Below are 15,467 nucleotides of genomic sequence, written 5' to 3' on the forward strand. Positions count from 1 at the left end.
CCTGTGTCCATTATTATTTGTATTCTGGTGGTATGTGGGATGGTTTCCCAACCAGGGATTGAACGTGGACCTCTGCAGTGGAAGCACTGAATCCTGGCCACCAGGGAACTCTTCCCTCCATTATTCTTAAGTGTTTCAGTATGAGTGTGAATTAAACATATTTTAACCCTGAGTAATTGTAATCCTACCCATGGTTTAGGGAAATCACTTCAACCTTGACTATAGGCCTGGCCTTTAAAAGGTTCATAAATTGTATCCCTGACACTAAGAAGAAAGTTGAAGGTTTGTCCAGCACTGCCTTTTTTGGCCAACACAGTGGGCAAAATTCATGTCTTATTACAACAGCCATTTCTGCACTATCAGCAGTGCTTTAAAGGCATAAAAACCATTAAAATGAGTATCATGTGAGAAAAGTGGTATTTTAAACCTATTTCCAGTGTTTTGAAAATGTAAAAACAATTTGCTGTCTTAAGTTCCCCTTGTATATAAATGGGTTAAAGGCTACAAGTTACGTGCTACAGTTTGAAAAGTATTTTTAAACAACTGAGGGACCAGTTTCTCATACAATAGATAAAATTTAAAACTGCAGTGAGGATGTGTATTCTGAATTTGTTGCAGTTATGCAGAATACTCATCAACCAGCTCTTGAACCATCCTTTCTTGAGCTGCATGGCCCATGTATACACCAGCAAATATGAAATCAAATGGTTGAAATGCTTTACTGTTGCAAATGAGGCCCAAGCAATGGCTGCTTGTATCTGTTTGCCTGGAGGGCTAAAAGTTTAGAAACATTTGGGAGGAAAGGCAAGCTTAAATCTTGTGTCTGACTTTGTGACCGCATCAATCGCAGCATGCCAGGCCTCCCTGTCCATCACCAACTCCCAGTTTACTCAAACTCATGTCCATCAAGTCAGTGATGCCATTTAGCCATCTCATCCTCTGTCATCCCCTTCTGCCCCCAATCCCTCCCAGCATCAGGGTCTTTTCCAATGAGTCAACTCTTCCCATGAGGTGGCCAAGGTTAAATTTTAGGGAGTATAAACTCTTGACCTGCTGTGAAACTTGAGAACTTAAATTTTTCATGACATTGAAAAGCTCCAGGATATCAAAAAGCTTTTTAGATGGCCAAGACACTGCTGTCTAACCATGTTGGTCAAATAATGATGGTGAGGATAAAGCACCTGTAGGTTGGTAAAGCAGGACCAGAGAAATAATGGCCTTAAAGTTTGGTTCAGCATTTACTAGGATGATGCCTGTTACAGCTTGAGAATCAAAAACATAAAGTGCCAATGAAAGGGAATGTGAAACATGTTTAAGTTGAAAATCATACTTTTCTACAGTTTTAAGGGGGATGACACTGGTCAGGGACAAAAGACCTAAATGCTGGCCTATGGTAGGAAGCAAAGCCTTCTGGCTAAACATTTCAGTATTCAGACCCAGGGTCTCAATACTGAAACCTGGAGAACCCAGATTTTCTCCAGTGAACAGTTGTTCTTAACAGTATTGGGTACCCACAACATTGTCACTTGGAAAATGAGACAAGTGGTACACTAACAGTTGGGGGAAAGTAACATCCTTGCCTGTATCAAGAAAAATACTTCTGTAAGAGTTCCCTTCCAAAATGAAGAACTACTTTTATTATTTTCACCAAGTAAAAAGGAGGGTGGGGCAGCAGCTATGGGGAATGACACAGTGCCAAGGTGTATCGTGTCACTGAGGGGATCTGCAGAACTGAAAACCAATGTTCCCATGCATGGTTCTTAGCAAAGTGCCCTGTGCCACAGCCATCTCTAACCCACAAAATGCCTTGTGTGAATCACAGGAACTTACTGCCAGGCTCCACTTGGATCAGTTGAGTGCACTTAGGCCCAATCTGCACAACTCCCTGGCAGCCCTGCTCTGATCTCACTGGATTCCAGTATAAAGGCTGAAAGGACAGAGGTAGGAGAGATGAATTCAACAGATCCAAAAAGTAAGAGGTAGAACTGATGGGCCTTGAAATCTTAAGAAATGGAAGGAAAATGGAAGAATCAAAAAAACAGCTGCCATTCGGTAATAAAGAAGCAAGTCTGAGTTGTGGATGAACACATCTTGTTTATGACAGTTAAAAACTCTGGGATAGCCAGGTGGAGCTAGATAAACAGCTCTAGAGCACAGGAAAGAAATTAAGCAGCGGCATCCCTGGAAACCATGGAGTGGACATAATCATCCCAAGTGTGTATGGTGAAAAGGCAGCCACCTAGGAAAGAACCCTGCGATTGGATGGAGTGGAGCATGGGAAAAGAAGACTGGAAACAAATGCGATCTTTTTCAAAGTAACTGGGATTGCCAGCCTGCTGCCGCTGGTCTCTGCCTCCACACAGGGTGCCCAATAGGGTTCCCAAACAGGGCCTGTTTTGTTTTTGTTTGTTTCTGTTGCTAATTATGCATTCTCACTTCCTAGCCCAGTGCCAGGCCTTTGAATTTTCACAGAATTGAGGATCTTCCTGAATCACATCCAAACCTTATATATCATAACTGTAAACATCCCCTGATTTCATTACATTTGGTTAAATCTCACTTTACATCACCTCCTGCTCATTGAAAGCTAGAATAATGCTAAATACTCAGCTTATTTTTTAGATATATACCACTATTAATCATCTAAATTCTGTTATCAGTTTAACTTTCTGCTATTCTATGCTCATAACCCCTAGTAAAAAACTGGCTGTATAAACAATAGGAACAAAAAAAGAATCAAAATTGCAGTGAAGAGAAAATTACCCTGCATCTAAAACCTGATCACCATCCTAATCACACTTTATAACCAGACAAGTTTTAAGCTATGTTATTTCAAAATTACTGTCAGTGATTCTGAAAATTTTAAGAGGCAGGGTGCAGGACCTTAAGACTTGAGGTTTGGACCATCAGTCAGTCTATCCCTTATTAGGTATACGTCTTTGAGAGAATTATACTACCCCTCAGCCTCAGTTTCCCCAACCACAAAATAGGGCTTATGGCTCTTAAGGAATAAGTATAATAATGCTGGCACAGGGCTTCACAGTGCCTGTATATGGCAAGCACTTAAGAACAGCAGCTATTATTTTCATGGAACACTTAACTCTCTTTTGGCAAGGAGCAAGTCACTTTAAACCTTATTCTTACCCCTTGAAAGACATTTTCACATTGTTTTTTAACCCCACTGCCCAAGCCCCTCAACCTTGGAATTGATAAATCTTATCCTTGCTTTATCTCCTTGTCCCTCTAATCTATCCTCTCTGAATTTATTACAGCCGTGGATATGGAGGAAAAACAAAAAATCTGAAGTAGTTTTTTCACATGTCCACTGCCTAGGTAACGGTCCTGTGACTGGCTGCTGCCACATCTGTACTCCACATCTGGCCTCCCTCAGAACTCTGAGTGGACAGGGTCAGAATCCGGCTCAGGAGGGTTAGAATTTGAAGAATCTGTGTTTACAGGACTCGGCTCTCCCACTGGCTCAAAGGGTCGCAAGTTGGCATAAGTCACCTCTTGGGCCAGCTGCTCCAGGGAAGGGCGGCCTAATGCCAGATTTCGAAGTGAGATACAAGTCATGAGAAAGCTGAAAAAGATGGGAAAAAGCCAGCTGTTCAAACTCCTATTTCAACACAGGCAATCCTGCCAAAGCCCTCAGAGGACACCTGGTCATCTGGCCTCTCACCCACAGATAAGAATCTCCCCCTAGACACCTCCCATCCCAGCTGGAAGGGCACCCCACTCTTTACACAGTCTGACTGAGGATTCCAGGGTCAGGTAGGAATAACCCACAGGAAATAAGCTGAGTCAGAACAAGACAGCGCCCATCAGACACACCATTTACTCTCCCAATCAATCAGGAAGAGGAGCAAGGAGAGAGGAAAAAGGGAGAAGTTTAGCACTGGATTGTCCTCTCCTGGGAAAGAGTCCCTACTGTTACTCTCATCAGAGAACAGTGACCCAGCCTGCAAACATCTGATGACAAAGACATGTACTATTGAGTAAAGCTTACCTGCGGCGAAAGATATAGAGCTTTCGCAGCAAGAAGCGGACAAGTCGCTCGTGGAAAGGGGCATTTCGCCGGCGTTCAATCTCCTGGAGCCTTTGCTGGCGTCTAAGGAAGGTCTGGACCAGTGGTGTTGGCTCAGGGCCGCCTTTGACTTCCCCTTCGAGCAGAGGTTGCAGCTCTGGAGGCAGAGGCCCTGTTTCTGTCCGGAAGAGGGCAAAAAGAGGAATCACTGAGAAAAGAGCATTCTCTCTTCTAGAACTCCTCTTTCCCCAGCTAGATGCTTCAAGTTCATTCTTTAAGTGGGCAGATCTTTGATCATGACCCCGACTTCCTGTAAAGTGGGCTCTCTTAGCCCAAATCTTCAGATACTCACCACTTCCATTCTCCACCTTCTCCTTCAATTCTTGCAGATACGCCAGGTCTTGCTCCAGTGCAACCTCTGTAGTGTTGACGTAGATGTACATATAGCAGGAAGGACTGGACGACACTGTGTACACCTTATGGTACTCACCAGCAGGCAACTGACAAGGGGGCAGAAATGGATCTCTCATCCTCTAGCCTTTCCCTAGCCAGTCTATGGCTTCCCTCCACTTCCCCACCTCCATCTTTTTTTCTTGTATTTTGGAATCCAAAGGAACTGACCTCTAGAATCCTGAATGAGGCTATTTATAGCCCCCAGGGCCCTTGCTTTTCAGCCCCACTGCATTGTTGCTATTTAGTTGCTAAGTTGTGTCCAACTCTTTCCTGACCCCATGGACTATAGCCCATCAGGCTCCTCTGTCCATGGGATTTTCCAGGCAAGAATGCTGGAGTGGATTGCCACTTCCTTCGCCAGGGGATCTTCCTGACCCTAGGGTTGAACCTGTATCTCCTGCAATTGGCAGGTGGATTCCTTACCAACTGAGCCACCAGGGAAGCCTCCTACTGCGATACTGTTACATTAAAGCATTTTGTGTTTATACTAAATCAAGTGCACTCATCGAAAGTTTTCTATCATTGTTAATTCAAGCCAAACACCTGCATTTTTTCTCCCTCCTGAAGAGTCTGGTTCCTCTGTTCTGCCACCAGCTCCACGGTCACCTCCCCCTGCAGCAGCTGGATGCTAGTGTTGCCCAGGTCTTCACTCACGAAGTTCTCCAGGTGCAGCCCTGCCAGGGGCAAGAGTTCCCATCCCACCCCAAGGTGGCGTGAACTCACTCCCAGTCAGAACAGAGAAATCACACCTTCACCACCACCTCCACCTCGGGTTTCAAAAACCAGCCTCCCACCAGGAGCAGACCCTCCCAGCGCCATCACACACTGTGTCCCTGGCCTAGGAGGCCAGGAGGGAGACAGCAAGGCCTTTGTGCTTTCTTCCATACCAGGGAAATCTGCAATGAAGACCACTTCGGTGTGGTTGTCCAGGCTGCTCTTGATCTCCTGTAGTTTAGTTCTCCAGGGAGACAGGTCCATCAGCAGTGGCTGCAGCCAAGGTGTACGCCGGAAGGGGGACCAGGCAGCCTGCACGATGTCCACACGAGGGTCAAAAATCCTTGGGGAAGGAAATCATGTTCTATGGAGGTCATAGCCACCAAAATACTGGAATTTCCAGTTCTGTTCATCACTGTTCCCAGATAGGACAAACAGGGTTTTCCAGAAAGAAGAAACAGCCTACGTCAGCATGTTACTGCCAGCTGGGGACAGAGAGACAGAAGAGGGGAAAGAGATTCTGGAGCACTGGGAAGAATGGGGGTTAGTGGCCGCCTGAGGAGAGTTAACAGCTTCTAAGAGAATGAGTTCCCTTTTCTTCGGGATGACGGTGCCCTCTGCTGGATGCAATCAGCTATGCCCACAACCAGGTCAACAGGGACATGCACCAGAGGACAGCCTTGCAAGCAAGACAACACTGAGGAGCACAGGCTAGTCATCTTGGCCAAAAAAAACTGGACTTCATGTTTTCCCCCTTCTCTGCTCCCCTTGCCCACCTCTGCTGGAAGCGGTCATTGATGGAGACCCAAATATCAAAGTAGATCTGGGGCTCAGTGACATTGTACTTGGGCAGCAGGCGGCTCAGGCAAGTGGCATATTGCTTCAGCATGTCTGCATGGTCCTTCCAACGCCGGCTCTGTGTGAATACCTGCCCCAAACCCCCACATTAGTCCCACCTCGTTGTTATTGAGCTCCGAGACAGGTCATGCAGTGCCGAAGGCACAAAAAGATCCCTGCCTGCTGCCAGTTTTGACAGGGAAGAAAAAAAAAATGAGAAGCAAAAAACTTCGTGGAAGAATTTTTCTCATTGCTGGGCTAGTGGTACTCACCTTTCCTAAGTCTCATCTCAATTGAGGGATGTGAATGACACTGCCCATTTCAACCCCCACAAAAGAAGGTTCCACCTGGCTCCAGAGAAAGGGCAAAGTGGACCCACAGAGACCAGAGCCCAAAGCTCAAGGGGGCCTCTGAAGGCCAGGAAGTTAGTGGCATCTCACCCCAGGGTTGAGGTAGCCCAGCTCGCCAGTGCGGCCATCACGGTAGGTGATCTTCACGTGCTGGTGGGAGCGGGAATGCACCATCATGTCCCAGGAGTAGCCGTACAGCCCGTTGGTCCAGTTGTTGTACCCCTGAGGAAGCAGGGCGGTGGGAGTCAGCTCCATGCGCCTCACGCTAACGCTGTCCTCTGCCCAGAGAGGCCCCTATATCTGCCCGCTTCTCTCCTGAGCACTGTCCCCTCTGCCACTATCCAAGTGGACCCCCAGCCCGCACACACCTGGGTGAGGAAGTGGGAATAGGGCAAGAAGAGCTGCTCCAGGAGGTAGAGCAGGGTGAAGGCAGTGCTCAGCTGGTGGCGCAGCCCTGGCTTCTGACTGCCTTTGGCTCGGCTCCTCTTATACATGCAGGAAGTGCTGGGCTGTGGGGCGGTCTTGAGGGGCAGCAGCTCTTGCAGCTTTTTCGGGCAGTGAGCTACCAGCTTCCGAGGCCACTCAGGAGAGCAGAAGAGAGGGCTGCTGGCCAGCATGACATAGGGGAACATGCCTAGAACAGCGGGGAGGAAACCAGCACTTCAGGAGTTTGGCTGGAAAACGTGGCTCATCCCCTCCACACCCCCCTTCCCCTAGGCAGCCTCTCCCAGGTATTCCACTTATGATGAAAGAAGTCCTCAACTGGAGCCTATTACTTCCCACAGAAACTTATTACAAAACATACTAGCTGAGCCCAAAAGCCCTTGGCCGCCTTCTCATCTGTTTCCATCTCTCAGAGATTACGTCAGGCTCAGCTTAGCTCCTGTTCCTGTCACCATCTCCCCCTGCCACACGGGCCACTGATTCGTCCCTCCCCTGCACACCTGTGGCTTCCTGTTTCCCACCAGATTATAGGAGCTGACCAATGCTGAAAAGCTGGGAATTCATGCAGTGGAAGTAGGACACGAAGACAAAGCCGATGGGTCTTGAGGCATCAAAGAAGAGCAGGAAACCGGCTGAGAGGTCGAGCAGCAATCCGCACCAGTGCACCACCAGTAGACTCGTCATCTCCTCGGACAACACAAGTCTGCAGACAGCAGGGTCAAAGCTCAGGCACTAGCATGCATGGAATACTCACAGTTGAGGCACCTCTGCTACCTTCTCCATGCTGCATGATCCACCCTGTCAGGTGGGTAGAGAACTCCACAGAAAGACATCCTCTGGGAGGGTTTTCCAAGCCCTTTTCATTCCCACATAATTTAAGAGTGTTAGTCGCTCAGTCGTGTCCAACTCTTTAAGACCCTAGGGATTATAGCCCACCAGGCTACTCTGTCCATGGAATTTTCCAACCCAGGTATTGAATCCGGGTCTCCAGTGTTGCAGGCTGGTTCTTTACCATCTGAGCCACCAGGGAATCTCACATACTTCAGGTGTCCAATTTCTTTCAACATGCCCTAAGTAATAAGCAAGGGCAGAGCTCCCAGAGCAAAATTTGAATGAGCAGTGTGTGTGTTATGCAGGGCAGGCTCTTCCTAGAGGTATACCTTCTGGAGGTATACTTTAAAAGGGGAACGCTTGGCTGATATAATGATGTCAAACTTCCGGAACTGGGAGGTGTCAGGGCAGAAGGAAGAGTACAAAGTAAGACAAGAAGGGGGTTCCCTGGTGGTCCGGTGGTTAAGAATCTGCCTGCCAATGCAGGGGACATGCGTTCGATCCCTGGTCTGGGAAGATTCCACAGTCATGGAGGAACTAACCCACTCGCTGCGACGGTGAGCCCACACACCTGTGCTGTGAGCCCACACACCTGGAGCCCATGCTCTGCAACTAGAGCAGTCACAGTAATGAGGAGCCCACACACCACAGTGAGAGAGCAGCCCCTACTTGCCACAACTAGAGAAAGTCTATAGCAACAAGGACCCGCGCAGCCAAAAGTAAGAGTAAAAAAAGGAAGGCAAATGGAAGAAGAGATGGGAGGAAGAGAGAAGTCAGAGAGAAGCAGCTCTGCTTTGGGAAGAGTTATTAACAATGGTTTTGTTGGGGAAGGGGAGCTGACTGTCCATCTTCTTGGCACGCCAGTTGAGGAATCTGGGCAAGAGGCTGGGGCAGCCACCCAAGGACAGAGGGCCCACCACAGCGACTGCTGGGGCACTGACTCACTCTCCAAGTCACCTAGCGCTGGCACTTCCCTTTCCTTTATTTCTCTTCCCTTCGCTCCGGCCCATGCTGTAAGTCTCCCAGGGGCAGCTAAGCCTAGATCTTTTGACATCATCAACTCTGCCTTCTGCTGAAGAGGGAGATGAGCGGACAGAGTGAAGCATGAAGCAAATTTAGGCAAAGTGGGAGCAGCAGCTATGACCTGAGACCTGAAGGAGGTGAGCCCCCCAACCCTGCACCTGGCCACTCTAGGCCTCTGCCCTGCTGCTCACTTGAAAGGGCTGAAGAGCCAGTGCCGAGACAGGTATTCCATAGAGTAGCCTTCCACCCAGTCTGCGTCCAGCTTCTTTATGCCCGCAATGAAGTACACGATGAAGATCTGCAAACACGATATGCAAAACGAATATTCAAATGAAGTCAGAACCTTATCCTCCGCAGACAGTCACAAATCAGTTCTGACCTCAGTCCAGGGCCTGAGAGACGAGATCCACTCTATTCATTCATCTCAGACGTTCACTCACCTAACATCCTACAGATGTCAGGCACAGTATTAGGCAAAGTCAGGACGGAAAAGTTGGGCTTCCCTGGTGGCTCAGATGGTAAAGAATCTGACTACAGTGCAGGAAACCTGGGTTCCATCTCTGAATTGGGAAGATCCCCTAGAGAAAGGAATAGCAACCCACTCCAGTATTCCTGCCTGGAGAATTCCATGGACAGAGGAGCCGGGCAGACCACAGACCATGCGGTCGCAAAGAGTCGGACAGGACTGAGCAACTAACACTTTCACTTTACTTTCACTTTTGAAGGAAAAGTCATGAAGGAAAAAGGAAAGTCATGAAGCACAGAGGTTACTCTTTCCACATGAAGATTCTAATCTAGTGAGAATAAAGCTCTATTCTTTCTTTGTATGACAAGGTGAGAGACCCCAGAGATTAGGAAGTAGATTAGATTAGAAAGCAGGGAGAAGCCAGTCCAGCTTTCCAGCAAAAAGGGAAAAAGAGGGATGTCCCTGGTGGTCCAGTAGATGAGCGTCTACCTACCAATGCGAGGGACAGGGCTTCAATGCCTGATGTAGAAGATCCTACCTGCTGAGGGGCAAGTAAGTCCACGCACCACACAACTAATGAGCCCACGCTTTAGAGCCCACGCTTTAGAGCCCACAAAGCTCTCTTGCCCAGAGCCCATGCTCTGCAATCAGAGACGCCACCACTCTGAGAAACTGGGGCACAGCACTGAAGAGTAGCCCCTGCTCTCCACAACTAGAGAGACTCGTATGCAGCAATGAATACCCAGCATAGCCAAAAAGAAAATAAATAGGTAAAAAATTGTTTAAATAGTTGAGTTTCAAAAAGGAAGGGGGGAGGAGGAGAAGATTCAGGGAGGCCAAGCAGAGTGAAGTCTGGCAGTGGGCAGCCATGCTGCCACTGGCTGTGAAGAACACCCCCTCTCTCCTGAAATCTGGTACCTGGCCACGCAACACAGCATAGTTCCAAAGGGGCACGTGGGCATTCCGCTTCCGGGCACTCAGCAGGCCATCCACAGACCTGCAATGAGAGGGAGAAGGGTGGAGGATGGGTTCTTAGTCCAGTCCCATTTCTCCCTTGCTTTTTAAATGTCATCATCTCTCTATTCCAGGATACCTCTGTAATGATGTCTCTACTCTAGGAGGTCTCCCACATTTTCTCAGTTCTCTGGGCTATTCTGAGGCCCTTTCGAATTATTTGAGCACCCTGTAACGATTATTTCAAGTCATAACAGAAACTACTAGTTGTAACTACTAGTGAGTTATAACAACAACAACAAAAAATTCAGTGTTTAACATCTGTTAGTTAGCAAATTAGTCTCTCCTCATAAAACAAACCGGGAAAAAAACTACAATGCTAGCCCCAGAAGAAAGGGGCTGTAGACCCTCCATTCCCCACCCCATGGCCACAGGGCAGCTGGCAATAAGACTAGTATACACTGACCTCCTGTTACCTGCATGAGGGAAGGTGTACTTCCCCCTGCTCCTCCTACCACCTCATCCACTGCATGGGAGAAGGGCATAAAGAATCACTGATACACAAAAAGAAAAAGATTACAGTGCTAAAATATGACTAAACTTGAAAAAGAAGGAATTTCAGGGAATGTTTGAAAAGCTGGTGTATGAAAATATACACAGTGCATTTAAAGCAAAGTTTCAATTTTCAAGACAAACTGACATTTCACAGACCTGGATGCTAGGATCTAGGGCCAGAGAGTATCTGTTAACAGCTTACCTAGGCTGAGAACTGACAAAACCAGGCTACTAAGATTAGATGTATTCTGGGGAGGCAGAAGCAAAGCAGGTTTTCAAGAAGATACAGAATGAGCAGAGAAGACAGGAAAGGGGCAGGTTATTATACTGGTGCTCAAGAGCACTGGAGTCTACCATTAGGGAGACCTGGAGTCTCATTTATGCCTCTTAACTGCTTGGTGACCTTAGGCAAATCCTTTGTTTCTCTAAGCCTTAATTTCTTCATTTATAAAATAGGAATAGCATGATGGACCTCATGGGGTTATAACATGGAAAAAGCAAAAGTGTTTAGAGTAGTGCTTGGCATGTGGAAAGTCTTCAGTGAATGATCAGTATTTTTTCAAATTGTGCAAAAATCACAAAAATGAGACTTTCTGGGGTATTCTGTCAGAGAGTGTTAGTCACTCAGTCATGTCCAACTCTTTGTGATCCCATGGATTGTAGCCCATTAGGCTTCTCTGTCTATGGAATTCTCCAGGCAGGAATACCAGTCATTCCCTTTTCCAGGGGATCTTCCTGATCCAGGGATCAAACCTGGGTCTCCTGCACTGCAGACGGATTCTTTACCATCTGAGCCACCAGGAAAGCTCAACTGCCTCTCAATTCTTTATGATGAGAGCTGGCCACTCGGAATGAATGTAAAGGTTTACAAAAAGGGGATATCTGCATAGATGTACTGACAATTGACATGTAATTAATGACTGACAAATCACTAACGAATCCAGTGTTTGAGTTTTTCTTCCCATGCCCATGTTACTGACAGTTCATACTTGCTTTTCACTTAGTAATAGAAGGATTCCTTAAAGATCATCAGCTCTGCCACCCTGTCTCCAAATCCCTTTTTCACCTCCCCTGAAAGATGGTCACATAAGCCAGAGGTGGGGGAGGGTTACCTCCTCCAGGGACAGCACTGCTGAGCAGCCCTGGTGGGCCCTCTCCTTCTGACATGCTTCTGCCCCACAGCAATGTCTACTCTTGGCTCTAATTCTGTCCCTCACAGAGAAAGTCTGCTCCCTCTTCCACATGACCACCCTCGAAGTATTTGAAAACAGCTATGTCTGGCTTTAGTCTTCTCTTCTTCTAAGAGGATTACAGGAAGTGGACAGATCAAGGCACCTGGGGAGATAGGGAAAGAGTGAAGGGGTGGGAATGGAGCCATTCTGCTTGTGGTCACCCTCAGAGCTCCCACCTTGCTGACCCTTGCCCCTCCCGAGTCCATCCAAGTTACCTTTACTCTGCAAAGCATGGTTGAAGATATGCTTGCTGGGACAAGTGTTAGGACCTTACTGGGCCCCTACCTCTGGGGACCATCCTGACGCAGCCAACCCCTCCCTCGTGCCCCCTAGACTCATACCAGTAGTGGTGTGCGTCCACAAATGTCAGCTGAAAGGCCAACAGGCCATACAGATAGGAGTGGTTGTTCCACGACGTCTTGTCCAGGAGAAACACATACCAGTATGGCAGCAGGAATAACACACAGCTTATCCGGTAGCACAGGCCCAGCATCATGCCCAGTGCCCCTGGGATTGGTAGAGGAGAGGATTAAAAGGTCAAAGGGTCGCCACAGGCCCAGCTCCCCTGGGACAGGCTATGAGTGGGGTTAAGAAAATCATCAGATGTTTTATAGTCAGATAAAAATAAATTTCAACTAAATGTTATTTCAATATTTTAAAAAGAGTTAAGGGGTCACAGCTCAGATGACACACAGGTCAGCAGGATGAAATTATAAGTTCTAGAAGAAGTGAAATAAGAAAACCTAGAGAATTCCCTGGCAGTCCAGCGGTTAGGACTTGGTGTTTTCACTGCCAAGGGCCTAAGTTCGATCCCCAGTCAGGGAACTAAGATCTTGCAAACCCTGTGGCACAGCCAAAAATAAAAATGAAACCCAAGACCCTGGTCATTCACCAGCATACTTCAGATTTCTGGGTTTTAGGTAGTCCAGTCAATACACCCATCTCTCCTGCAGTTTCTCTCACCCAGAAACATGACGGTGTAGACCAGATACATCCAGTCAAGTGGCAGTGGCTGCAGGGCGTCCAGCAAGGGGAAGCGACACACCTCCAGGCCATCCAGGTATCTTCGGTCCAGGGAGCTGAGACCCCGCTCCTGGGGAATGTCCAGCACCATCATCAGCCCTGAGAAGGCAGAGGGGGAGGGTGCCGATAGGCCTCAGCAAAGGTAACCATGGAACATACTAGAATACAGTCGAGCACACCCAGCTCCAGAAAGAATTCATTCAACAATAATCATGCTTGCTAAGTCGCTTCAGTCGTGTCTGACTCTTTTTAATCCCATGGACTGGAGCCCACCAGGCTCCTCTGTCCATGGGATTCTCCAGCCAAGAATACTGGAGTGGGTTGCCATTTCTTCCTCCAGGGGATCTCCTGACCCAGGGGTTGAACCCGCATCTCCTGCATTGACAGGCAGGTTCTTTACCACTCGCGCCACCTGGGAATTGGTTGAGTGCCTACTCTGTGCTAGGCATTATGCCAGGTGTGGGATGTCAGCCACTGTACCTCCCTGAGCCAATTCCCCATTTGTGAGTAGGGGCTCATAATATATTTTGCAGGGTCTCAGAGAAGATTAAATGAAAGATGCGTACAAAGTGCTATCGAAGCTATTCAGGTTTTAATAGTCATGTTTGTAAAGGTCTGTCCTACTGGCTACACAAAGTGCTCTGGGGTGATGCGCCCTCAGCCTCTTTTTCTTTTCTGGCACAGCAGTATCTGGCCAGCACACTGGGGTAAACAGAAGGGCTACTCAGGTCAGGCAGCCAGCTCCAAATTAATGCAGGATTTCTCAAACCCAGGACAATTCAGTTTGGCCTGGTTAATTATTTGCTGGAGGTCTACCCTGTGGTTCATAGGTCATTCAGTAGCATCCCTAATTTCTGTGTAGATGCCAGTAACCACCTCTTCCCCTCCCCCCACACCTAGCTGTGACAAATACAAATGTCTTCAGACAATGCCAAATGTCCCCTGGACAGCAAAATCGCCTCCAGTTGAGAACCACTGTGTTAAGGAGAGTAATATCTCGGCGTGTCTGTAACCCGTTCCAAACCTACATGCTGTGGCCTATGAGTTAGAAAGGTCTGGATTAGGAAGTCACAGCCTAAATGGCTGCTCTGTCACCCCAGCCATTTTTCTGAAGTCTAGTCCTTAGCATAGTTACTGGAAAACTTCATTCTAGTCCTTAGCATAGTTACTGGAAAACTTCATTCCACAAATAAAATGGGTTCCTGTTCCTCTGTCTCTGTATTTCCTGTAGCCTCGGATCAAAGCACTTCTGATCTCCAAGTCCTAATCAGAGGAGACAAAACTGGGTTACAAAGAGTTCTTCCAGGATATTAGTCACTTCAGCTCTTAGAAAAAGGAAGGTTAGCCCACTAAGCAAGTAAGTATCCAAGAAACAGACAAGGGACCATTGTCATTCTCTCATCCCCAACCACGCTGGCACCTCCCAGACACTGGACTTACCGAAGAGAAAACGGAAGACTGCTAGGCTTGCAGGATCCGTAGGTCTATTCAGCAGGGTCACCAACCTCTCCCAGCTGGACACATCTGTCCACTCAAAACCCAACAGTTTCCCCATTCGGCTGCCCTGACAGGGCCCTGAAGTCTGTGCAACCTTGTCTTTCTTTACTTTGTCTGTAACCAATAAATGGAGAAAGGTGCACGTGCACGTGTGGGAATGGAGATGTTATAAAACAGACTCCTCAAATCAGAAAAATCTCCGTCTAGGGCTTCTGCAGCCCCTCCTCCAGGATCCCCCAATGCCCCAGAACCTTTCCCAGACTGCAGCCCCCTAATGGCAAAGCGCCCTGAATGTCATCACCCACCCCGAAACCGAAGACTGCAATCTCTCTCTATAAGACCCTTCCCACCCGAGGCTCCCTTCCCCAGCCAGGTCCCGCAGGGCATCCCGCTCCAACCCCTCTGAAAGCCGCTCCCCTCTCTATCAGCCACAAGGCGGGGCTCTGAGCCTACCTGAGCCCCGCGGGGCCCGCGCGGGTCGAGCAGAGACCGCCATGGCCTCGGGAAGGTAGATGTGCCACAGGAACAACCTCCGAGCCCGGGGGCGTCTCCAGGGGCTGCTCCCCTAAGCCCCGCCTCCCCGACACGTCAGCACGCGCGAGGCCGGCCGGAAAGCGCGGAGACTGTCGTGAAGGGCCCTAGTCGGCCGCGCCGGACTCCCTGCTTGGCGGCAGAGGGCGGAGCGAGGAGTCTGGGGGCGGGGCAACGAGGTCGCGAGGGGGCGTGGTCAGAACGCCTTCTCTGGAGACCGAGGAGTGAAGGTGTACGCGGACCTGTCTCTTTTTCTGTCAAGTCTCGTCCCTGAGGCCTCCCGAGCCCTCTCCGCTCTATCAACCTAAAGAAGACTCTGGGCGCCCACGACCTCTCTGGGTCCCTTCCCGCCCCTGTTAGGTCGCTGCAGATGTGTGAACAGTGCGGGCGCAAAAGTCAGACTCTTCCCAGAAGAGTTTCCCGCCCAGTTGAGGATGCACCTGGGAGGGCTGTCCCGGCCTGGAACCAGAGGTTTGAAAGCAGCAGGAAAACCGGAACGACCTGACTGCAGAAAGAATGCAGAGTAGGGGCAG

The 15,467-nt window shown here is 48.6% G+C and overlaps 1 protein-coding gene across 2 annotated transcripts; it reads right to left on the reverse strand.

Annotated features, from left to right (window-relative positions):
- Positions 1 to 1,619: 1,619 nt before the first annotated feature.
- Positions 1,620 to 14,988, reverse strand: GGCX (gamma-glutamyl carboxylase). 2 transcript variants are annotated; one of them, XM_061155252.1, is made up of 15 exons: positions 14,857 to 14,988; positions 14,347 to 14,517; positions 12,847 to 13,005; positions 12,225 to 12,390; positions 10,061 to 10,139; positions 8,868 to 8,974; positions 7,362 to 7,525; positions 6,747 to 7,012; positions 6,469 to 6,600; positions 5,968 to 6,119; positions 5,365 to 5,534; positions 5,021 to 5,151; positions 4,377 to 4,524; positions 4,007 to 4,202; positions 1,620 to 3,580 (listed from the first exon to the last, which is right to left on the reverse strand). In XM_061155252.1, the coding sequence occupies exons 1-15, from the start codon at positions 14,897 to 14,899 to the stop codon at positions 3,388 to 3,390; spliced, it is 2,277 nt and encodes a 758-aa protein (XP_061011235.1). In that variant the 5' UTR covers positions 14,900 to 14,988; the 3' UTR covers positions 1,620 to 3,387. The 2 variants fall into 2 exon arrangements, with proteins under 2 accessions (XP_061011235.1, XP_061011236.1); XM_061155253.1 differs by lacking the exon at positions 14,857 to 14,988 and having other exon boundaries at positions 12,847 to 14,169; positions 14,347 to 14,475.
- Between the last annotated feature and the right edge of the window lie 479 nt (positions 14,989 to 15,467).

The sequence above is a fragment of the Dama dama genome, chromosome 11 (genome assembly GCF_033118175.1).
Source record: "Dama dama isolate Ldn47 chromosome 11, ASM3311817v1, whole genome shotgun sequence".
Taxonomy (NCBI): domain Eukaryota; kingdom Metazoa; phylum Chordata; class Mammalia; order Artiodactyla; family Cervidae; genus Dama; species Dama dama.